Source organism: Pleurodeles waltl, chromosome 1_1 (assembly GCF_031143425.1).
Source record: "Pleurodeles waltl isolate 20211129_DDA chromosome 1_1, aPleWal1.hap1.20221129, whole genome shotgun sequence".
Taxonomy (NCBI): Eukaryota; Metazoa; Chordata; class Amphibia; order Caudata; family Salamandridae; genus Pleurodeles; species Pleurodeles waltl.
Genome location: NC_090436.1, coordinates 241,275,887 through 241,300,451, shown reverse-complemented (window position 1 = coordinate 241,300,451; position 24,565 = coordinate 241,275,887). Strand labels below are relative to the sequence as shown.

Genomic DNA, 24,565 nt, shown 5'->3' with positions numbered 1-24,565 from the left:
TCTCTCCAAAGGACTCAGGTCTCGTGTGTGGGCTTTGCCCTTGTTTCGCAGAACATTGGCCCACGGACATGTTAGATTCGTAGGATGTGCAGGACTTGTTACTTCAGTGATACACTGATGTGTATATATTTTTGGTTTTTGTAAATATTTATCACGGTTGCTCAATTATTTCCAGGTGCTTTTTTTGTACATAAATATTTATTCCAAATTTGGTTGTGTCATTGTATTTTTTACGGGTGTTTGGGTGGTGTCACTGTGACTTGTTGCTCTGCATTGGTGTGTACATATTGGGGGGGTGGGTGTGTCGCATATGTGTATGCCCGTAACCTTTCGTCCTCCCCCCTCCCGTGTGTCGTAGGTGCAGTACTCACCGTTGACGTCTGCGCCGGAGTTCGTACTCGTGGTAGATGAGCAGGTAGACGAGAGCAGGTATGATGTTCAATTCGGGTTCCATGCTGTCCTCCTTCCGCGTGGAGTGTCTCGAGGTGAGCGTTTTCCATTGAAAATGTCTGTTTCCGCCGTGTTTTTATCGGCGGGGCTCCCGCCCCGGAAAAGGTGGCGGATTGGTGGGTCGTGATAGGGTGGGCGGTACATTGTCTGCCGCCTGTCTGTTGGCGGTGACCGCCGCGCTGTTTGTTTGTTCCGCCGTGGCGGTCGGAGTGTTAAAGCGGCGGCCTGTGTTGGTGGTGCCCGCCAGGGTCAGAATTGCATTTTTTGGACCGCCGGCCTGTTGGCGGATTGGCCGCCGCTTTATCACCGACTGCCAGGGTTAGAATCACCCCCTTAGTGTTCATCGTAAAGAGGTATTGACAAAGGTAAGAGAAAATCAGAGGAAATACCAGGATTGGTATAACATCAAAATGGGCACTACGAGTAAACAATGCAGGGTGGGCCAATGGATCAGAATAAAGCTACCAGGATCTACTCGGAAGGAGGGAAGCCGGTTCTCCAAGCCGTTAAGAATTATTAAGGTACATAAGAATGTGGTAACCTTGGAAGATGGTCGTGTATGGAGTATGGACCGTATAACTGCCACCCAGGTCGACCCCAGTAGGTCAGAACAATGGTCTGGAGAGAAGCGACAAGGATCCTAATAGGTAGCAAGTTCATCGTGCAGGTGGAGGACTTCCTGGATATATGATAAAGAAAACGTCCTACTGTAACATGTGTTTATGTCATGTTCCTTCTCCATTATGTATTGGTGGGGAAGGGGAAGTGTTATAATATTATTGTTGGAGTAACTCAAACATAAGTATTATAGTATGTTGTCCTAATTATATATACTACTGTTATTATTCTCCTAAACCATTTTCCCATTACCATTTCCATATAATTCAAATTGTAGTAGTCTCAGTAGTAAAATGGTGCACTCCATTCCTTCCTTCGGAATGTTGACTAATGGTACATCCTGGAGTGCACCTTAGAATGTTGATGAAGAAAAGTACTGGTTGTCAGATGCAGTGAGAAGTGAAGGTGTTATGCAAGGAGTCTGCTAATAAACTGACTATCAAATCAGCTGGTCTCTACTGATTTCAAGATTATAACAGAATGCAAATGTTAAACTGAGTTACAACAGGAAAGGAACCGGGCAACATACTTGATGATCTGCTGAAAGTATCGATATTTGGATGCAACCATGTAAGAGAGCAGGGAATGTCTGAACCCTTTCTGTGATTAAGGCAAGGCAGGATTATTTAAAACTACTTAGTTTCAGAAAATGCTTTTCACTGAAACATGCAATTTAGTCAATTTAAACCCTAAACGGGAGCATTATAAATTTCAAGGACTGTCAATGTTAGCATTAAATTAAAGGGTTAAAGTTATCTAAGATGCTCATGGATTCAAGCATGTGTGGTATGTGGACAGGTAGCTAGTGGTAAATGCACTATGAGTGCATGCCTTGACAACTGGAACCTAATGTGCATTCTGTGGACAGTTGCAGCATCACCAAAGAACATTCTACAAGGGGTATATAGTGGCAGCAGCTTCCATTGCTTATATCTGTGACTCTGATATGACTCTCTTAGCTTGCCCACATGGTGAACTGTTACCATGTGTGAGCTCCTAAGAAGCAATGCCTTGACTATCAATTTTAAGCTGGTGAAGGTTATTGTATGGTTGAAGCTCAGCATCCCATGGGGATCGGACTAGAAATATTCCCCAAGTCAGAGTCTCTTAGGCTAATTCCTCTTTTAAGACCTTTAAACCAATAGTTGATAGTTATGTAAAGCATGTGAGCCTATTAAATCCAGTCAACCTTAAAGATGGTAAATCCTCCAGAATAATGGTTAGGCAAAGTCTTAAATGCAAGTGAGACTGCCATGCTGAGGAGAGTTGCAAACACAATAATTAATGAGAATCAACAATTTCAAGGCTTCCAAGCAGGAACACTCACCAGCATTGCCATGCTCATTATTACATAATTGGAGGTCCTGTCCTGGGTATGGTTTTGTAAACAGAGGGACGATGAAAGAGCCTGCTACTTATGAAGGCAACTTAATTTTCTGATATACTGTATTACACTTGTGTGTGAAGATGCCACCTTGTACTTACTAGTCATGATTGCATTTATGTGTATCAACTTTAAAGTAGTTTGTTGGTTTAGTATGTCTTATGATATATTGAAACTATGTTAAAAATCAATTGATCCAGTTTTGATGACTAAGAAACTGTGTTCATTCCGTTACTGTACCTTCAGACTTCATTTTCTCTGTGTCCATATAAAATATAACCTTGTAAAGCCCTCCCAGGGAACCAGATTGCAAGAAGTGAGTTCCATAATTTTCGATCAGTTTTCGGTATGCGCTGTATTCGTAAAAAGCTGGAAGATTCGAGAGGTCTTTCCAAAACGGCTCCGCCAGTGTTAAAAACTCCGGATGATTGTTCATGAATTGGGCAACCTCGACATCGTTCTGAAGAACCATGAAATGGTAACTCTAGGAGGAGAAATAAATTAATTTTTTAAAATAGCATATTTTGATTTCTGTTTCTCTTTTATAGGGCGCTATAACTATTGTTAGTAATATTACTTAGCCATGGTACCATAATTTATGGATGTTGATGTAAATTAAATTAATCTTGTGACAGTCCTGAGTGCTTTCCATAGAGTAACACTACAGTACCCCATTATGTTGGACAATTTATCATTTAATGCAGTCTTCATTTTGAATTACAGCTTGGCTTATATGTGTTTCTTTCCTTGTGTCTGAATCAAAACAGTAATTCTTTAGTAATCAACATACATTATCTCTACAAGATGCTGAACACATATTTTGCAAAGGGACAAAGCTTACGAAGGTGGTCACAGTGAATTTCCTGCTGTATTTGGCAATACAATATAAATGACTTGTCTTTGTAATTGCTTTGTAATTCACTGCCTAATCCCCATTTAAGAACAGCTTACAAACCTTCAAATTCAATTGTAGTGCTCCCCTGGAATCTAATCTATGCAGACTCTTCAATACATTAATAAAGGTAAGCAGATATTCAATACTTTGGTCCAAAGCAAAGAATTCCTGTGAACAGTGAGTGATTACTTCAATACCAACCTGTGAATTTATCCTTTTTACATTCTGAATAGCTAACTGCTTTGAGGCCAGCATGCATGATTAATGCTTAATATCGCACAAGTAGAGAAGGAACTGCATCATCAGCAAGGAGAAGAGCTCTGGGAAATTACCAGTGAAAGGGCATTTGTAATAACAAGTTGCTTGAACATCAAAACGTCCAGTTCAGGATGGGCAACGGGGAATGGGGCAGATCCACCACAAGTGCAACATCCTCAAGGCATAGATAGGCAGAATCAAACAACCCTAACTGCCCCCAGAAATATTGAGCAAATTGCGTTCCCCTTCTAAATGTTCAGGATCCTCAAAAGGATTCTTGCAGCAACGTCGCATGGGTCTGGATCTGTTCACATAAAAATAGTGCTGTCTATACTGATGGCTTTTGTTCGCAAAAATGCAATCACCATTGCCATCATACTTAGTTCTGATCTATTTATTTGTAATTGCATTTCAGCTTGGCATCACTTTACCCACACTGTTTGGTCTTTCATGTGTACACTGTATCCCATATTTGATGAAGCTATGAATGGCCACTACAGCAATTGTTTCCTTGAAGCTGCCATCTCTTATGAGATCACCAAAAAACACCATGTAAAAGATTCCAGCACTTCCCTTCTGACAATCACTAGATTCCCATCTCATGAGGAGCTGTGATTAGAGATGCCTCTATTCGGTGAGCTTTGGGCACTAACATCTATCACACTTTCATTCCACACATTTTCATAAACATAGAGTCCTTGTTGGAAGACACCAATATCACCCATTTAGTCCACCCTAATTTTTTGCCTTTTGATCACCCAGTTTTAAGACTTTTAGGGGCATATTTATCACTGTTTGCGCCGGGATTGCGTCGTTTTTTTTTACGCAATTCCGACGCAAAACTAACTCCATATTTATACTTTGGCGTTAGACGCGTCTAGCGCCAAAGTCCATGGAGTTTGCGTCATTTTTTAGCGTGGACACCTACTTTGCGTTAATGATATGCAAGGTAGACGTTCCCGTCTAAAAAATTGACTCCGAGACATGTGCGCCGTATTTACACTCCCGGGAAAAATTCACGCCCGGGAGTGGGCGGGTCAAAAAAAATGACGTCAGGCCGCTTTTGCGCCGTTTTTTAGCGCCTGGTCAGGGCAGGCGTTAAGGGACCTGTGGGCTCGGAAGGAGCCCAGAGGTGCCCTCCCATGCCCCCAGGGACACCCCCTGCCACCCTTGCCCACCCCAGGAGGACACCCAAGGCTGGAGGGACCCATCCCAGGGACATTAAGGTAAGTTCAGGTAAGTTTTTTCTTTTTTTTTTGTGGCATAGGGGGGCCTGATTTGTGCCCCCCTACATGCCACTATGCCCAATGACCATGCCCAGGGGACAGAAGTCCCCTGGGCATGGCCATTGGGCAAGGGGGCATGACTCCTGTCTTTGCTAAGACAGGAGTCATTTCAATGGGGGTTGGGAGTCGGAAAAAATGGCGCAAATCGGGTTGAGGCGAAAAATTTGCCTCAGCCTGACTTGCCCCATTTTTTGGCGCCCAAGCTCCATATCCCCCTACGCCGGCGCTGCCTGGTGTACGTCGTTTTTTTTCACGCACACCAGGCAGCGCCGGCGGCTAACGCCGGCTAACGTCATTGAATAAATACGGCGCCCGCATGGCGCTTCAGAATGGCGTTAGCCGGCGCTAATTTTTTTGACGCAAAACTGCATTAGCGCATTTTTGCGTCAAAAAGTATAAATATGGCCCTTACTGTTTTTACTGAGGGTGTTTCACTCCACGAGTCGAACACAAGGTAATCTCATGGTAATTGGACTGCGCATGTTTAACACCAGTGTCTGCCTTTTAAGATAAGGCTGACGAAACATGGCTCAAGTAAGGGGCACTGAGCTGGTTACATGTAAACATTTGCAAGGCCACATAACAGGGTACAGGTGGCAAGGCAAAGAAGGGACTCTGCAGATAAAGATGTTTCTCAAGGGTAGGCCTTATAATTTTAGTGGGCACTCATATATAGGTCATTAGGATTTACTGGATTATATGAAGTGTCACCAGAATTATATACATAGGGAAACATGCCGTAACTTGCAGTCTTGCTCCCCTTAAGCTTACACCGGTCATTCAGATGTCTTTCTGGGGTGGAACATAAACATCAAGTTTGAATAAGCAGGTCTAAAGAGCCTACATGTACACATTATGGGCCATCCTGAATGGTCATATTTCTCTTGCTCAGAATCAGATTCCAGGCCTTTTGTCACCCAGCTAAGCCACGTCACTTACTCTGCTCCTTAGCAGAGAAAACAAAGGCCGCCCCACACAAAGGGATCAATTATCAACGCTTCACTCAGCTCCTTAGGATGAAGGAGTGGGGAATAAAATCTGTGTCTGGTAATCATCGGTCAAACATCACCCGGATTGGGACAGCCCAGACCCAACAAACAAAGGAGGGCAGCCAGATAGCTGGACCCAACACAAAACTGGGTCCCCTTTTAAGTTTTGGTGGGAACGTCCCTGGCATTGATGTCAGCTCAGAATGGAGCTGAGTTCCTCAGAGAAGCTGTGCACAGAGACCACTTGAAGGTGCCATATTGTTTGTCTCACCTTCTGTGCAGGAGGGTTGGGACAGAGGTGAAGTGGCATCTTAGGATTGCTTTGACAAAGCCCAATCACAATCAATAAGGTTGCTAATCAGGAAAAAGAGAGATGAATTAAGGGTTATAGGATGTGACCTTCCTAACTGAACATTACACTTTAAAGTACTCTATTACCTTGTTATTCCCACACCCCAAATTACAGGTTATGTAACAAACCAGGTACTACTTCCACAGAAACAACACATTTTTTGTTGTTTTTACAAAAGACCATCACCCACTCTACTACTTTAATGCTTTATCATCCAAATTATGCCTCCAGACATATAACTGTACTAATGAGGTGAAAGATAAATTAATTTTCCTTTTTTCTCTCTTGTACTTTCAGTGCTTAACCTAGAGCAGTGGTTCACAACCTGTGGTACGGGGACCCCAGGGGTCCGCAAAGCCTACTCAGGGAGTCCGCGAGAGCCTAGAAAATTAAAAAATATGAACAAATATTGACAAATTAGGTCCCCAGCTTCCAGTAATGACTCAGGCGGGGGTCCCCGGATTCCCATGATGATTCAGTCGGGGTCCCTGGGTTCCATTAATGTTAAAGTGGGGGTCCACAGAAATCAAAAGGTTGGGAACCACTGACCTAGAGATTGCTTTACAGGTTGATGAATAGGCTTATTTAAATGCTCTTTTGATGGCTTGAGGCTATAGAAGAAATTGAGATTCCTATCTTCTTATGCATTATCAAAGTGCAAATAATGAGTTTTTTTCTTAAACATTTGACTAAATAACTATGTTTCCCATCACCCCCTCTCATATACGAGCCTACTTGCGCTTTGCGGGGATGCACCTGTAACACCACACGCACACCGCAATTACTCTACTGTGGAAACTGGCGTCAGACTCAGGTCTTACCTCATGGCTTCCCTGTCATAAAGGAAGTAAGTAACTAAATCACAGAAGAATGTTTGGCATTATACTCCCATGGAAGTAACTGTGACAACAAGCTTATATTTCTTCCTGTTTTACTCTATCCACCTTCTATGGGATATTTTGTATTGAGGTTTGTGACTACAGGGGCTCCGTCTTCCTATGTTGCAATAGATGGATCCCAATCTGGTTAAGGCAATATTAACTATGGATTACACTTGCTCTTGTTCACTTTTGTTTTGCAGTGTACCTCATGAAGTGAACTACACAGAGTGATCACACATGTGTTTTTCTTGTTCATGTCAATTTTGCATTAAGGTTTGTTCTTGTGTTTTTGTTGTGAAATTACAATATGCCTGCAAATTACAGTGCATAGAATTTATGTGGTGTGTTGCATGATTATATGTTTTTTAACAAGGATAAAAGACTACACAGCTCTCATGCTGATCTACCATAACTGGTACAATACCCACTGTTTTGTAATTTTCCACAGGTAACTAAGTTTAGACCTAAAGTCTAATTTTTCTCATAGTAAAGCTGGAATAGTAAACTTAGACTTTTGGTCTAAGTTTAAAAGTCTAAGCTTAGACCAAAAGTCTAACATTTACTCACAGTAAAGTTAGACTTTTGGTCTAAGTTTAGACTTTTGGTTTAAACTTAGACTTATGGTCTAAATTTACCTTTGTGAATCGTCCTGAAATTTCAGAGAGCAGCCCAGTGCATTTTATGTATTTTATGATATATGTCCTGATTGATCGAGCTAAGACAACAGACAAACAGAAACAGGCAACACGTCAAATATTTCCTGGGGCACATCCTTAGTCCTGATGAGAGCCTGAGGACCCTTATGGCTGTTCTTCGGCTTGAATAGGATGTGGGCTATTAAAAGGTATACCTGGATGTTTTGAGGCATTTTTATCCTACAGCCCAGTAGACAAAAGTCTCAAGTGTGTATTATAAAACATGTTTGAGCCCATACTGGTTTCTAGGGAGCAGGATGCAAAACGATGAGGAAGCACTCCACTACTAGAGTGAGTGAGTGAGGGACTTTCATAAAAATAATAAAAATTATGTTGTTAGTCTCCGTAGGAATAGTACTTGGTTAGTTCAGTACAGTATAATTGGGGTCTGGGATTAACAAGGTGGTAGGGTACCTTTATGTCTGTTATATTCAGTTAGGAAGGTAATATCCTATAGCCACTAATTCCCCTCTCCCTTCCTGAATACCAACCTTATTGGTCGTGTTCGTGCTTTTAAAAGCAGTTGGAGCAGCATATAGTGATTCCAGAGACAGTACTAGTTCAAGTGAACTCTGAATAAATAGACCCTTATGACAATAACCACAGAAAAGGCTGAACAGCAATGGTAAAACAACTGGGTCTTTGTTTTTCTGATGACGTTCAAATCATCAATCCTATCAGCATCATCACTAATTATTGAAACTAATATCACTCAAACACGTGCTCTGGTAGAAGGATGGGCGACATTAACAAAATTAAAGAGGAACCAGGTCAAGACATTATAACATGAAGAAATCATGGCCAAATACTTGGGAGCAAATGCAGAACCAGCAGGTTTGATTGTTAACAATGTACCTCAGATTTTTACAACAGTATAATTAATTCAAGAAAGATTGGTCACTTTTACCTACCTGGTTTGTTCCATACCCTGAAATTGTGGTGTGGGAATTACAAGGTGGTAGGGTACCTTTATGTGTGTTGTATCCTAGGATTGGTCAGGGGTGCCTGGCATGTAGAATTTGCCAAACACACTTATAAACTTTTGTACAATGGAGAATCAGAGAGCTAGACCCTGGACTTGAACAGCACCATGACAGTTAGAAGGAGAAGCCGGATGATGCCTTGATAGACTTACGCCTCTGGCCCTGAATCACAAAGAGCCTCCGCATTTGACTCAAGGTTGAGGCCCCGCAGTTGTAGCAGGATCTCTGCATTCATGGTGGGATCCCTGCAATGGGAAAATGCAGTGCAGAGATCCCATCATGAGTGAGGAGATCCCACTATGAGTGAGGAGGCTCTTTGAGAATCAGGACATCTGTCTGTACCTGACCCCAGGACAAGTGGGTCTCTCCAGAGCCATTATAGCTCAGTCGCTTATACCTACTGAGGACCAGTTGGGGAAAAACCTGGATATCTCTGCCCTAGCAAGAGGAGAGGAGCATCATAAACCAGACACAGGATGACAGCTGGTGCAGGGCACCATTAAAGGCAATTCCCTGCAAAGAATGCCTTCTTAGAGGCCATGTGGCCTGCTGCAACAGGTCCTGGTGGCTTGAACATGCCACAAAGAGTAAAATGAACCCAAGAGAGAGGAAATTGGCGCAATGGGGCCTAAGATATGTACCTTTAAAGTTTGATCATTTTAACTTGCTCAAAATTGGGATGATGAGCATGTGTCACTCTGCCATTGATTCAGAGTTCCTCCCCAGGGAGGGCCAAGCTGAGTAGGGAGAACACATCCTTTGTGGTTAAAAATGTGGATATGAGCAAGTGTATGTAAGACCCTGCCTGTGTTTGGAATGGCCCATCACCGCAAGAACCAATGTAAGCAACTAGTGAGGCCTAAGATCCCAATCCTCAGACCCAGATGTGTGGAAAGAGAACCACTGCAACCCCGCCACACACCAGTGGCTGTGTGCTTGCTCCCACGCCTGTGTCTGGATGGGAGCAGGGCAGGAAGCTATGAGAATGATTGGCAGAACAAAGGAGACAACTGAGTCTCTCAATAATAGTCTGCCCTAGGTCCAGTTGTTAGAATCTAATGGTGGATAGATGACAATCAATCCACACACCGAAACAGCATAAAGTGAGCCAGGAGAATGAGGATGCTACACTTGCGGTGGCGGCCAGCAGTGCCAGGTGGGTGGGGAGCCAACCGGGACAACCAGGAGTGGGTTTCCTGCATTGCCACATGCCTGAGAAGCAGCCAGGTGCCCGGCTGGGCTCATTTGCTCAAGCCTTTCTCACTTCTGTGATGCACCAAGGATAGCAGGGGAACACAAGTATGACAGGGGAGTGTTTGGGTGCTGCTGGAGCACAGCAGTGCCCCTTTGCTACCCTATTTTTCCCCAGGTCTGGGAAAATCTCGGGAGACTTTTCATAGTTTTTTAAGCACTCTGGGCTGAAGCTTTTGTGTACAGCTCAAGATTGATGGGACCACTAGTGGTTGGTCCTATGGCTGCATTCTATGTGACCTAAAGTAGTATAACAAAGACTCAACACAGAGTTGTGCTGAATTTAAATGCTTTATTTAAAATATATCGCTGACAACATTGCAAGGCTTTTTATTAACCGTAATGAATACATTTAAACATTGTTACTGGTTCCAGTAACAAGGTGATGAACCCTAACGTGGTTATGAACAGTTTATTGCGGTGGCCCTTGACAAAGTCAGTAGGCTTGCCTAGATATTGGTACAGTGACCAACTGAAAAAGTTAATATGTCTGTGCTATTGAAAGTGACACCCCAATATATTGGAATGTTGTATCTGGTATGGGAGGCAGTGTTGGAAATTGCCCTTTATGCAGAGTCACCCCAAACGTTTTGCCTTTTCCCCTCCACTTTTTGTTTAATTTGTTTTTGTTGGCCTTAGGGCTCTGTGCGCTTTACCCCTGCTGACCAGTGCTAAAGTGCATGTACTTCTCCCCTAAACCTGGTAACACTGGTGTCTCCACAACTGTCATATTTAATTTACTTGTGAGTCCCTTGTAAAGTTGTATACCACATACCCAGAGCCTGTAAGTTAAATGCCACTAGTGGGCCTGCAGCACTAATTGTGCCTCCCACTTTAGTAGCCGTTTAAACATGCCTCAGGCCTGCCACTGCAGAGTCTGTGTGTGCAGTGCAGTTTCACTGCCACTTTGACTTGGCATTGGAAACCCCTTGCCAAGCCTTAAACTTCCCTTTTACTAATTATAAGTCATCCCTTAAGGTAGGCCCTAGGTAGCCCAAAGGTCAGGGTGCTATGTAAGTAAAAGGCAGGACATTTAGGTACTTTAAAGTTTTACATGTCCTGGTAGTGGAAACTTCCAAAGCCGTTTTTCACTACGCCTCTCTTAGGCTAGCATTGGGGACTCCTTATATATACTTTTAAGCTGTAATTCCTGATCAGAAAGGAGTAGCTACCTCATGTTTCATATAATTGGAATGGTAATGATAAATCATCTTTACTGGTAAAATGGATGTAACATTACTATTTTTGAAATGCCAATTTTAGAAAGTGGATATTTCTCTGCTCTTGCAGCTTTGTGTGCTTGCAGCCTGATTCCAATACACATCTGGGGTGGGTGACAGCTACACTTTCTGCATTTCCTCTAGACAGCCACAAACACAGGAAGGTTAGGTATGTCACCTGCAGGAAGGGCAGAAGGGGACTTACACCAGAATAGGGAGTACCTGTGCTCACACCAGGGGATGATTAACCCTACTGTTAGTATGGAGACATGGCTTGGAAAGAAAGGGTGTCTGTACACTTCAAAGACCCTTCTTTGAAGCCCCCCCCCCTTTAAAGGCACAATTGGGTAAAGCACTGGGTCGCAGACCACACCAGATCAGACACTTCTGGATGTGCAACTGGACTCTGTCAGAAGAACTTCTGGGATGCATCAAGATATGCTACTCTGCTGGACTGCTGAAGTGGAAGGACTGCTTTTCTGCTGTACTGTGCTGATGCCTGATGTTCTCTGACCCTGCTGAGGGAGAGCTGGACTGGCCTTGAAACCCAAAGTGAACTCTAAGGACTTGCTGGCTTGCCTCCTGTTGCTAGAGACTCAGTGATATCCCTGCTCACGGATACCCCTTCTCCTGTGCCTGGTTCACTACCCAGATACTTGTACCAGTGAAATCAACGCTTCTCCTGCCTCCTGGAAGTGGCAACCAACGCATCGACCCTGTTGCTGGAGTAAAACAGCATTTGCGGCCCAAGCAGCATGTCTGGAACTGTTGCATCGACGACATCCCCTGCCAGCTGGAAGTGGCACCTGGTGCATCGGCATCAACGCAGCACTGAAACCACTGCATCATCGCTATGGCTGAAAGACGATTAACACATCCTTTCGACAGGGTGGAGAAACCCTGATGTATCGGCTTCAGAAGCAATGCATTGCGGCTTCAACTCTCATATTTGGAAACCAACATATCACTATCAAAGTGCGTGAAAAATCAACACATTCCTGGACTGAGGAAGTGACAGCGATGCATCTACCAAGGGCTCTGAGCCCTTTTCTAACTACTACAGCGTCTCGCAAGCGATACGCATGCACAGGCGCATGCTAGTGCTGGTTCGTCCCTAAAAAATATTTAAGAAAGCAGTGTAGGGACGTGCTTTGGGCCAGCCCCTATGGTGAATTTCTGAAAGGGCTTCTTTAAAACTGCAAAATCTGTGACAAATACATTAGGAAGAATAGTTACAGTTATTTTTTAAACCCAATATGCATGTTGTCGGATATTGGGTAATTGGTTGAGAAGGGTGAAAACCCTTATCCAACAACAACCACAATCCTTGTCAGGTGGAACCACAAAAGTTACTAAATTAACCTGCTTAACCCTCTGGTAACTTAGACACAAAAGCAGTCATGCTTTACTTATGGGCACTGTGTTAAGTATTTATGCAGCACGCAAACACTAAAAAATAAAAACACGACACAAGAAAATTCTCACATCGATTTACAAAAATAGTTGGAATTTAGTAAATAAAATGAAACCAAAATGAGTTACATCCAGTCAGCAGAGCAGAAGTTACGAATTTTCAAAGTTGTAAGTGAAAACTAGTACCAAAAAGACCAAACAGCCAGCCACGGGCATCTAGGCACACAAGACTGGGGAAAAGTCAAAAGTTATGGCAGACCGCAATGGAGCGTGGTTTGGCTACATGGGGTGGATTGCACCCAGTGTTGGCTTCCCTTCGGATATTTTGGAAAAATGGTCTTAAGAAGGGAAAGTTTAGTATTGCAATGCAGCTGGGGGTGTCCAAGGAGAAGGCTTCATTGGGGAGCTGCTGGACTGAATTAGGATGAAGATTTCTATCTTGAGAGTTTGGTACTTTTTTGGAAGTTGAAAATCTCAGATGGGACAAAGCTGCAGGCTGTCGCTAATGAGAGCTCCAAGAAGCTGTATACCCTTTCCGACGGATCTTCCTGAACAGAATTTGCTGCTGCGGAGAAGAACGTAGCAGAAGCTACCGCAGAGTCAGGCGGACTGGTGATGCACCTCTGGTGTATCGGCGAGCTGGTTAATCTCAGTCTCCTGTGATTTCTCAGGCTATTTTTTGTTGAAGATTTTTTTGAAGTCCCTAGTTCCAGGTTTTGGTAGGCTGAGCCCCTTTGCCACCACTTCCAAGGGCTCAGGACTGGCTGGGCACCACTTAGGGGGTCAGTATTCACTCCAGGCAGAGGCCAGGTGCAGGGTTCAATGTCTCTGGAGGTACAGTAAACCAACCAACTGGCCCTTTGAGTCACTCTGGTAGTCCTGGGTTCAAGCAGCAAGACAGGCCTCAAGCAGAAAGGTATGACTCAAGCAGCAGGGCAGTCCTCAGTGGGTACAAGGCAGGCTTCAAGCAGCAGGACAGTCCTCTTGAGTACAAGCCAATCTTTCTGGTGTCCTCTATATGTCCAGGACTGAATTGAAGAGCTGGTCTGAGGGTCCAAAATGTATACCTCATGCTAGCCTTCAAAGTGTGGGAACCTTTGGTGCTATCCCCACATCTGGTTCTGGAAATTTACTTCCTTCCCCTGTCCAGGCCCGACTGGTCAAGGGTAACAAAAAGCTGGTGTAAAGATCCATTGCGAGTATGCTAGAGGCAGCCCTTTAAAATTTAACTAGGACAGAGAAAAGCTCCGTCACACTCCTCCTGGTAGGATGGCCTGTCCTAACAAAATCTAGTCCCCTTTATCTCACTGTCTGAAAGAAATACACAAAGGCCAATCTATTCACAGCCATCAGTTTATCATTAAAGAAGTGTTTTAATTATAATTCACTGGAGAACAAACATGACTTTTCTACCTGCTACTAATCTATGGTTAGCACTAATTAAATGTAATAGGTTTACCCAATGTTATCCTATTGGTGAAGTAGGCCTTAGAGTAGTAAAAAGGGAATTCAGCAGTTTTTCACTAACAGGCATGTAAAACTTAAAAACACATGCCCTAGTTTTTGAATATGATGCGCCCTGACCTATGGACTGTTTAGGGCATACCTTGGGGCTGACATATAAATTAAAAAGGACATTTTAGGCCTGACAAAAGGTTTAAATTGCCAGGTCGAATTGGCGGTGCAAAACTGCACTACAAGTTGCAATGCATGAGACACTCTACTTTAGTGGGTGGCACAATGAGTGCTGCAGGCCCACTGGTCTCATTTCATTTATAGGCCAAGGGTACGTATAGTACCATATACTAGAGAAGTAGTAAGCTGGCTTCATTATGCTATACCAGTAGGTGGTTATATCGTGGAAAGAATCCAGAGATTCCCCAGAAGTGTACAGGGCTCAATATAAGCCCAAAGTTCTCTATTTGTGGTAGTGTGGTCGAGTAGCCTTAGGCCTAACACAGAGAAGTGTAGGACAGTTGTTATAAACACACAGTGATTAATAAATAATACACAACTTAAAAAAGAGATTCAAACCAATTTATAAAAAATAAAGCGTCTTTCAAGATTTATTTTAAGACCCAGAAATATGTAAAAAGGTAAGTATGTTTTTCAAGAAAAATACTTTTCACCTTAAAAGGTGGGCAATTTTTAGTTAAGCAATGTTAGCCTATGGGAGGAAACAAAAATATGGTAACTTACAGTCTTGGTTTTTAAGATGAAGACTAAGCACCCAGCAAGGTTCAGGTAAGTAGCAGATCTGCACTTGCAATAGCACTGGGGGAAGTCGTGTGTAGGGCAAAAGCTTGGAATCTGGCACCAATGTTATCAATGGAGAAAGGGGGTAATCAAAGAGATTTTGCTTACAGGTGAGCAAAGCGGTTTGCTAACCCAGTCTCAGGAGGTTAAGGTTAGCACAAGGGGGGCCCCAAGGCAGCATCAATCTTAAACCCCCAACACAGTGTCAGGCACCCAATGCAATCCAATGGGGAGAACTCAGTTTCAGAAACAGGCTGCAGGCTCTGGCCAGGAGGCTGGGCAAAGACAACCCACATATGTCCTGGTAAGTAGAGATGCTGGGTACATAGGGGCACCGTTGGTCATGCTCCCCAAGGCCCACCCAGAGGGCTTCGTGAGCAGGGGTGTCCTTAGGCGTTGGAAAAGTCTTACCAGGCACGTCACGTCGGGAGGAGTCTTCGGGTTAAGCCTGCAGGCGTTGCTGTGGAGTCCAGCAGGGGTCAGTCCACAGTGAACTCTTGCTCAGAAGCACTGGGGAACCTTCAGAGGACTGGCGGGCCACTAGGACTTGGGCCGGGGGCATCGGGAGCATAGTTGGGTCTGGCAGTGACTTTGCGGTTCCTCAGATCAGAGTTCTTTCTCTTTAAAGTTGTCATTGTCCCCAGGAGATATTGTTCTTTGTCGGAGGCAGGCAGTCCTCCCAAGGCTTAGGAGGTTGCTGGGCTGCAGGATGGGTCGTCTTTTGATGCAGAATTGTCGAGGGCTACAAACAGGCCGGTAGGGCAAGGGCGAAGTCAGTTGGTGTCTGCAGTCTTCTCTGCTGGTGCAACTCTGTGGTGTCTGGCTCTTCTTAGGTCATCAGGAATCTAGTTTGAGGGTTTGGGGGAGCCACCTAAATACTAGATTTAGGGGCATTGCAGGGAGTAACAGGTAGGGACCAATGAGTACCCTATCTGGGGTGTCTACACCCACTATTAGGTCACCTTCCTGTGGGAGGGGGGAATAGTCCTAGCCCTGATTGGTTAAGTCTTACCATCCAGCACCAGGTGGAGTTGGCGAAGGTGGGCACACCTCCTATTCTCACTTGGTTTTCCCACTTGTTCTCCCACTAAAAGTGGGGGTTTGAATCATGGGCAGCCACCTGCTGTTAGCAGTTGGGGTTGCATTACAAAGGCGGGAGACCTTTCAAGCTTCCCCCTTGAGCACTGTGCCTTCCTGGGGGGTGGATGGGCTTTGTTTCTGGTCACAGAGAGCAAGGAATCGCACCCCGTGGGTCCAGAAACATGTCTGGTTGTGGCATACTGGCTACAAATAGTCAGGATCCACTCCAGGGTTGGTAGGTTTTCAAGGGGCACCTCTTAGGTGCCCTCTGCGTGCATATTGCAATAAATCCAACACTGTCATGAGTGTGGGTTTATTGAGAGGTGTTGTTTGATACCAAACACTTCTGGGTTCAGTGAAGCCATCATGGGGCTGGGGAACTTGAGTTGTGGAGTTTCCAGCCCATGTACTCTCTGTGGCTTCACTGGCTTCAATAATGGACTTAGATATTGTAGAGACATATCTGCTGGTGCAGATATGCTCATACCTGATATCTAGTGCACCCTGCCTTACGGTTTGTAAAGCCTGCTAGAGGGATGGCTATACCTTAAGCAGTGCTGCTGGACATGGCACACAGGCAGTGTGCCACGTCGACTTAGCCGTTTGTCCCTGCACCAAGGGATGCCAGCTGCAGTGGCATGGCCTTGGTGAGGAATCCCTAGTTACTATTCACTGGTGACTTATAGGGGGATCTGAAGTTGTGCCAATTGTGGTGCAGTTTTAGGGAAAAAGCACTGGCACAGGAGACCTGGTGACAGGGACCCTGTGCACTACAATCAAGGCCACATCATTTTCCAGGCAAAAAATGGGGAGGCTAACCATGTCAAAAGAGGCACTTTCTCACACATATAATTAAATTAAGTATACCAATCAGTTGTGGGCCAATTTTACCAAGTTTTAAGGACTGAGCACAAGCACTTTAGCACTGATTAGCAGAAGTAAAGTGCACAGAGTCCTAAAGCCAACAAAAATGAGCTACCAGGTCTTAATTAAGGGAGACAGCTTGGGAGGAGTCGAAGGCCTTATTTTTCACACTACAAATCTGCCCTACCTTTACCTTTTCTGGGGCTCTAGTTTAGTGGCACGCATCCCCCGGCCCTTTACAGGGATTGTCATACTTTCATCACAGAGTGGTTTTCTCCCTACATTATTATGTATTTAAACTTCCTAAACTTCACTCTTCTAGGAGATTTTCATGTTCTCTGTGATGACCCAAGCAATCCTCATGTAAGGATCACCTTGAAGGCACGGTATGGTCTTAACACAATTAAGTATATTTCCTGCTCACATACCAGGTCACATGTTGAACTTCATTTTACCAACTGTAAGCCTCTTGGTTGGAAAACCAATACCTCTCCCATGGACTTATCATTGTGTGCTTCCCTGGCAATTAAGCTTTCTGCAAGCAAGTACATACCCCAGGACATTGGAAACCAGGTCTAGAACCTGGTTTAAGAAATTTGTGGAGTCAGTCCCGAGAGCTAGTTCACCATGCTGGGCAGATGAGATAGAGGAGGATGCCCCATTATGTTGTTCTTTGATTTCCCCAGCCCTGCCTACCATTACTACCCTGGGGATTAGGAAACCTAGAAGGTGGTCTCACTATCTTAAATTGGTTTGCTCTGGCAGAGTAAAAAGGTAAATGCATATTCCTAGAAAGAAAGTGGAGAGTTGCCTATGGACCAACGGTGAAGGCTACAAATAAAAAAGCCTTCTGAGACTATCATAGATCTCTGAAGCTTGCATGCGCATCCTGCCATGCTAAGGAATCAAATGGTTTCTTACATGTGGGACTAGTTTCGCAGCTTGAAGTATTTACTGGACCCACATGCCATCTATTGGTTGGGTCCGGAACTCTCCAGTGTACTAGCAGCCCTTCTTCTCTTTCTTGTCTTTTTTTATTTTTCTGTTGTTGTTAGGTGTAGATTGTCCCACCATTTGGTGTCTAATCCACTTCTCCTGATGTCATAGGTGTACCTCTGTAAGTCCCTAGTATATGGTCCTTGGGTACCCAGGGCATTAGTACTCCAGCGGTCCCCCATGGACTGCAGCATGTGTTATGCCACCCATGGGAGCCCATGCAAACTGTGTCTGCAGGCCTGCCATTTGCAGCCTGTGTGAAAAGGTGCATGCACCATTTTTCTGCTGGTCACTACACCATGTCACTGTAAGTCACACCTATGGTAGGCCCTTCCAGCCCTAAGGGCAGGGTGCAGGTCCCTGTGTGCGTGGGCATTCCTCCAAGAGCAAAGGTGCCCCTACGAACTCCAGTACCCATTCCCTGGACTTCGTAAGTGTGATAAAGCCATTTGATCTATGTGCTGGCCATAGGTCACTACATATGGTCCAAGTACATAATGGTAACTCCAAACCCAGGCGTGTTTGGTATCAAACATGTCGGAATCACACTTGAATACTGATGCCATTATTGGTGGCATGATTCAATGCACTTTGAGGGCTCCTTCAAGGACCCCTACCAGTCTTCCAGGGCCTGCGAGCAGTCCAGACTGCTGAAGCCCCTCAGAAAAGATTCTGCCCTCCTGCTGCTTGACCAGCTCAAGCAGGGGAAGGCAGAACAAAGGATTTCCTGTGGGAGAGGGGTGAAACCTCCTCTTCCCTGGAAATAGGTGTTACAAGGCTGGGGAGGGCACATTTAGTGCCCTCCTTTCACAACCTGGTTTGCACCAGCCCACAGACACCCGGTCCCTGTTCTGATGTGAAACTGCACAAAGGGAAGAGGAGTGACCACTCCCCTGTCCATCACAACCCCAGGGGTGGTGCCCAGAGCTCCTTCAGGTGACTACTTGATTATGCCATCTTGAAACCAAGATGTGCAGAGGCCCCTGGGAGCATTTGAGTGGTCACATTAGGCAGGTGACGTCAGTGACACCCTCTGATAGGCCGTCACATTGCAAAGTTACCCTTTTTGGGCTATTTAGGGTCTCCCTTGTGGGTGGGTCCCCAGATTTGGTGTGCAAGACTCCAACAGGACTCCTCTGCAATGACCTCTTCCGCTCCTAGCCATCGAGACTGCTGATGGACTCCACAGGAACCGAACAAAACTGCAACACTGAGATGACCTCACCCTGCAACTTTGTTTCTGCAGCTCCTGTCAGCACTTTGCAATATTTCCATGGCTGTGCATCCTCTGGGGTTGCAAGACTTCAGCTGCACCAAAGAAGCAAGAAAGAATCTCCTTTGGAGTGAAGGAGTCACTCCCCTGCATCTGCAGGCACCTAAGGCGACGTCCACTTCTGAGATCTGCTGTCCTCTGGATCTGCAAAGATTCTCCAACACAGGTATTGGTTCTGAGGGGTCCTCTTGGTCTTCTCTGCCCTCTGTCCAACTTGGGAAATGGTGAGCCCTTCCCTCCTCCTCCAGGATGGAATCCCTGTGCACCACAACTGCTGCAGCAACCATAGCTTGTTGACTCCTGCTCCAAGGGATCTTCAGGCTGCATATAGCCCCAGCCCGTAGCACTCTAATTCTGCAAGGACAGTCTTCTCTCAGCTCCTCCAGCAACATGGGACTCATCTTCACTTGTGCTGCCTGGGCCTCACTGTGTCTTACTGTGCCTGCAGCCAGTGGGTTGCCCGTGAGGGCTCTGACTCCCTCTGCTAGCTCTCCTGTCTTCCTACGGTCAGCCCAGACTCCTCTCCAAGGGTCGAGTCCCCAGGACCTTGCTGGTCCTCTCCAGCCCTGCAAATCTTCTTCAGCTCCAACTTGCATTTGCTTGTGCTTGTTGGTGGTCCTCCTGACCACTGACACATCTGGAATCTTGTGACTGTCGAGGGACAGCTCCTAGGTGACTTCAGGGGCTCCTCTGCAGCTCGTGGACTCCACAGCTGGCCTTCACCCATCACCGTCTGGCTGAACTCTGTGCACCTCCCTAGGGGAGGAGTTGGACAGTGGGGTGGTCACTCCCCTGTCCTTTGTGTAGTTTGTCACTAGAGCAGGAACCGGGGGTTCCTGAACTGGTGCAAACCAGATTATGCAAGGAGGATACCAAATGTGCCCTTCAAAGCAGTCTGGCAGCGCTCAGCGGCCACCTCACCTCAGCCCTCAGACACTTAACACACAGGGAGTGGTCACACATCTCCCTTGTAGGAAATCCTTTGTTCTGCTTCACCGGCCTGAGCCTGGCTCACCATCAGGAGGACAGAACAGTGTTTGGTGCCAGCAGCAGCATGGGCTGGCAGCTAGACACCATAAGGCTGCACTGACAAAACTGGGAGATCCTCTAAGGAGCCCCTAGAGTACATGGTATCATGCAACAAGCAATGGATTCGGTGTAGTTGCATGATTCCAACATGTTTAATACCAAACATGCTTAAGTTCAGAGAAGCCATTATGTAGTTGGACCACTTGTGTTGACCAGTGTCCACTGCATACCTTAAGGTGGCTTCCCCGTACTTACAGAGCCTAGGAATTGGCCTTGGGTATGTATGGGCACCCTGCTGATGCAGGGGTACCCTCACACTTAGAGACATGCACCCTGCCCTTGGGCTGAAGGGCCTACTAGAGGAGTGACTTACATTGTCTAAGTGCAGTGGTCAAGGTTGGTGGTGAAAGGGTGCATGCACCATTTCACACAGACTGCAATGGCAGGCCTGCAGTCACAGTTTGCATGGGCTCCCAAGGGTGGCATAATACCTGCTGCAGCCCATGGTGCACCCCTGGTGTACCAATGACCTGGGTACTAGGGATTTACATAGGTGCACCAGACTGCCAATCGTGGTGTAAAAGGTGATCAGAAACCAAATTTAGGGGAGAGAGCACTGCCCCTGGGGTCCTGGTTAGCTGGATGCCAGTGAACTACAGTCTAAACACATTGACACCAGGCAAAACGTGGGGGTAACCACACTAGAAAGATGGCACTTTCCTACAATAGGCCCTTTCTGGAAACTTCCATGCGTGTTCTCCATCTTCTGATTCTTTTTTTCTTTCCTCGCTCCCCCATCTTCTGGGAACGTGGGTGGGTTATCTGTGAATCCAGGAAATCCTTCAAGCTACAAAAGTACTCCTACAAGTAAGACACTGTTTTGTTTTGCAGCATGAATCTTTTCTGGATTCACATGATGTGCATTGACTTGGTAGCAGTATTTTATTATTCTGGTGGTTGGCTTGAAGATGAGCTTGTAAATAGATGGTTAACACCTTTTTTCCCACTTGAGCTTCCTTGTTTATTTGAATGTCTATAGAATGATGTTTTGTGAAAGGATATCATTGCTCCTTTTTTAAAGCTTTTTTTAAGGACTATAGTTTGCCTTTGGTTTGTAGTTGTATAACCACAATTGTATGACACATTTGAATTGTCTCCGCAATCCAGCTAGAGAGTGTACCTTTTGTCACTGGTTTTCCCATGTTGTTGTTCGCAAAATATCGCTCTTCTTGCATCAAGTGTGCACTCTTTCTGCTTGGTTCATTGGTCTTTGGAAAGAATGTGGTATTTGAAGTGATTGATTTATGTGGAAATGCAAGATTACTTGAGGTAGGAATTGTGGATTTTCCCCCATGGCTATTCTGTTCCTGTGTATGTGAAAGTAGAGCTCTTGGATTGTGGGTGCCCGTAATTTACTTACTCTACAAAGCGATGCCATTGCAATAAGGAATGCCATCTTTAAAGTGATCATTTTTAGAGAAGCCTTGTGTAAAGATTCAAAGAGTTTCCTCATTAGTTGTGTTAATACCAGATTTAAGTTCCATGAGGGGCTGGCACCCTTCTATATGGTGCTATCCATTTGCTCCCTCCAGAAGGAATATGTTACTTACCCTGTAAGTATCTATTCATAGCATGTAGTGCAGTAGATTCATACGCTTAGCATATTCCTGCCACCTGGTGATGGACTTGGACGTTTGCAACTTGTTTTTCTTCAAAGAAGTCTTTGAAGTCACAAGGTAATGTGACTTCTCCTCTCTTGTGTACTGAGCAAGGTCTCGGCTCCTTTGTTAGATTGTTTTTTGGCTCATCAGGCAGATTTAGAGTAGGAGCAGTATAGTAACAGAAAAGAAAAATGAGCATGTAAGTAAAGGTTCAAAAAGGGTTTTAGTAACAAAGTAAGCATGTCAACCAGTAGCTTCCAGGGAGGACAGTGGGTGCATATGAATTTATGGCACTACACGCTACAAATAGATGTTTGCCTCAGTAAGGGCCATATGTACGAACACATTTTCCCATTGACACAGAATGGGAAAAACCCTTTGCTACATCTGGCCCTAAGTAACATATTCCATTCATAGTATGTGTAGGGCCGTAGATACACATGCTTAGCATCATTTGTAAAGCAGTGCTCTCCAAAAGTGGTGGCTAGCTAGTGGTTGACATAGATGCTTGAAAAAGTGTTTGTAACACAGCCTGACCCACTCTAGCCTGTTGATTAGCTAGTACATCAACACAATGAATGTATGTGGGTTATTCCATGTAGATGCTTTACAAATGTCCGCTAGTGGGATATTTCCAAAGACAGCCATAGAGGCTCCTTTCTGACGAGTGTAATGGGCTCTTGGAATTGTGGGCAGTGTTCTATTTGCTTTGTGTCATCAAGTCTGACTGCATCTTACTATCCACCCTGCTAACTCAGCTTTGGAGATAGGAGACCCTTTCTGGGAGTTCGAAAATGCAACAAAAAGTTATACTTTTCGAAAAGGTTTAGTTTTTTTTGAAGTAGTACAATAATGCTCTTTTAACATGGAGTGAGTGTAAAGCTCGCTCTGCTACTGAAGCTGTTTTTAGAATGAATACTGGTAGTTCTATTGTCTTATGGACATGGAAAGAAGAGACTACTTTAGGAAGGAACTTTGGATTAGGATGATGTACTATTTTATTTGCATAGACTTGGAAGAAAGGCTGTTCTAAAGTGAGCACTTGGAGTTCACTCGTTCATCTTAGAGACGTGATAGTAACTAAAAGGGCTCCCTTCCATGTAAGGAATTGGAATTCACATGAGTGTAGTGGTTCAAAACGTGGTCCAATGAGTCTGGTGTGAACAATATTGAGGTTCCAGGCTGGTGCTGGTGAGTCAGAGAGTGGAATCACTCTTGTGAATCCTTCCATACATGCTTTCATAACTGGAATTTTAAACAGTGACATATGTTGCCTGTTTTGTATATAAGCAGCTAGAGCGGCTAGGTGCAATTTATTAGAGGTGTATGCAAGGCCTGCCTGTTGTAAATGGTAAAGAAACCTGGAAACCTGCAGGCGAAGTTTTGGCATTTTGCATTTTGCTGTGTTGCAAACAGGTATATCTCCAGGTTTTCCCACCGCTGGAAGTATGAGTGGAGGAGTGTTGTTTCAATTTCCCATTTGTGAACCTGTTGGTGAATTCTGCCGAGCATATCTGTGAAGGTGTGTAGGTAATCTGCTAGGAGGTGAATTTTGTGATGTGTGTCCCAATGCCATATTTGTTCAGTGATTTGTGATAGTTGTTTGGAGTGTGTGCCCCCTTGTTTTTGAATATAATACATCACAGACATGTTGTCTGTATGAATGAGAACTACCTTGTTGTGAAAGTAATGTTGTAAAGTTTTCAGAGCTAATTGAATGGCTAGAAGCTCTAGATAATTGATATGAAAGTATTTCTGAGTTGACTTCCAGAGGCCGTGGACTGTGAGGTTCTGCATATGTGCCCCCACAACCTGTAGTGATGCATCCGTCATAATGGTGATTTGCGGAATTGCAGCTTTGAAGGGCCGGCCCCTTCAACAAATTGTTGATTTTCCACCACTGAAGAGAGCGATGGGTCATAGCTCCTACCAAAACGAGATCCTATAGATGCCCCTCTGCCTAAGACCATTGTGCTTGAAAGGTACACTGTGGGGCGGCGGGGGCTCATATGTAGATGTGCATGTGGCACTATGGAGATACATGATGCCATCATGTCGAGAAGTCTCATGACTATTTTGACTGTGACCTGACTATGTGGTTGGAAAAGAAGAAGTGCCAATGGACATTTCTGTCCTCTTTCTGGACTAAGATAGACTTTGGCTGTTACTGAGATTAATGCTGCACCTAAGAACGGCTCCATTTGGAGGGGTTGCAGGTGTGATTTTGTTGTATTGATGGTTGAAACTAATCTGCGTAGAAGATTGATTACCCTTTGAGTGTCTTGTAAGCAATGTTGGTAGTTGGCACTCTTGATTAGCCAGTCATCGAGATATTAGAAGCTGTGTATGCCATCCCTTCTGTGATGAGCCGCCACTACTGTGGGGCAGTAGTTAATTTGAATGGCAATACCTTGAAATGATAGTGCTGTCAATTTATTTGAAAACAGAGGTAGTGGCGATGGACTGGGTATATTGGAATATGGAAGTAGGAGTCTTTGAGGTCTATAGCAGTCATGAAATCTCCTTGCTGTAGCAGTGTTATTACCTCTTGTAGTCACCATATGAAAATGTTCTGATAGAATGTAGGAACTATATAGAGTACACCCTGTGTCCCTGGTGTTGCAGTTGGATAGGTTCTATAGCCCCTTTTTGAAGTAGTGCTTGGACTTCGTCTTGTAGGAGTGTAAGCTGTTGTTGAGACATATTTTGTGTTTGTGCGGGTTTTTTGGGT

At 44.8% G+C, this 24,565-nt stretch overlaps 1 protein-coding gene across 2 annotated transcripts in view; it reads right to left on the bottom strand.

The window, feature by feature from the left end:
• C7 (complement C7) overlaps window positions 1–24,565 on the bottom strand; it is a 304,122-nt gene that overhangs the window by 139,536 nt on the left and 140,021 nt on the right. For both annotated transcript variants that reach the window (XM_069221437.1, XM_069221440.1), the window contains exon 8: window positions 2,693–2,936. In XM_069221437.1, the coding sequence (XP_069077538.1) occupies window positions 2,693–2,936 (244 nt within the window). The remainder of the gene's footprint in view (window positions 1–2,692; window positions 2,937–24,565) is intronic.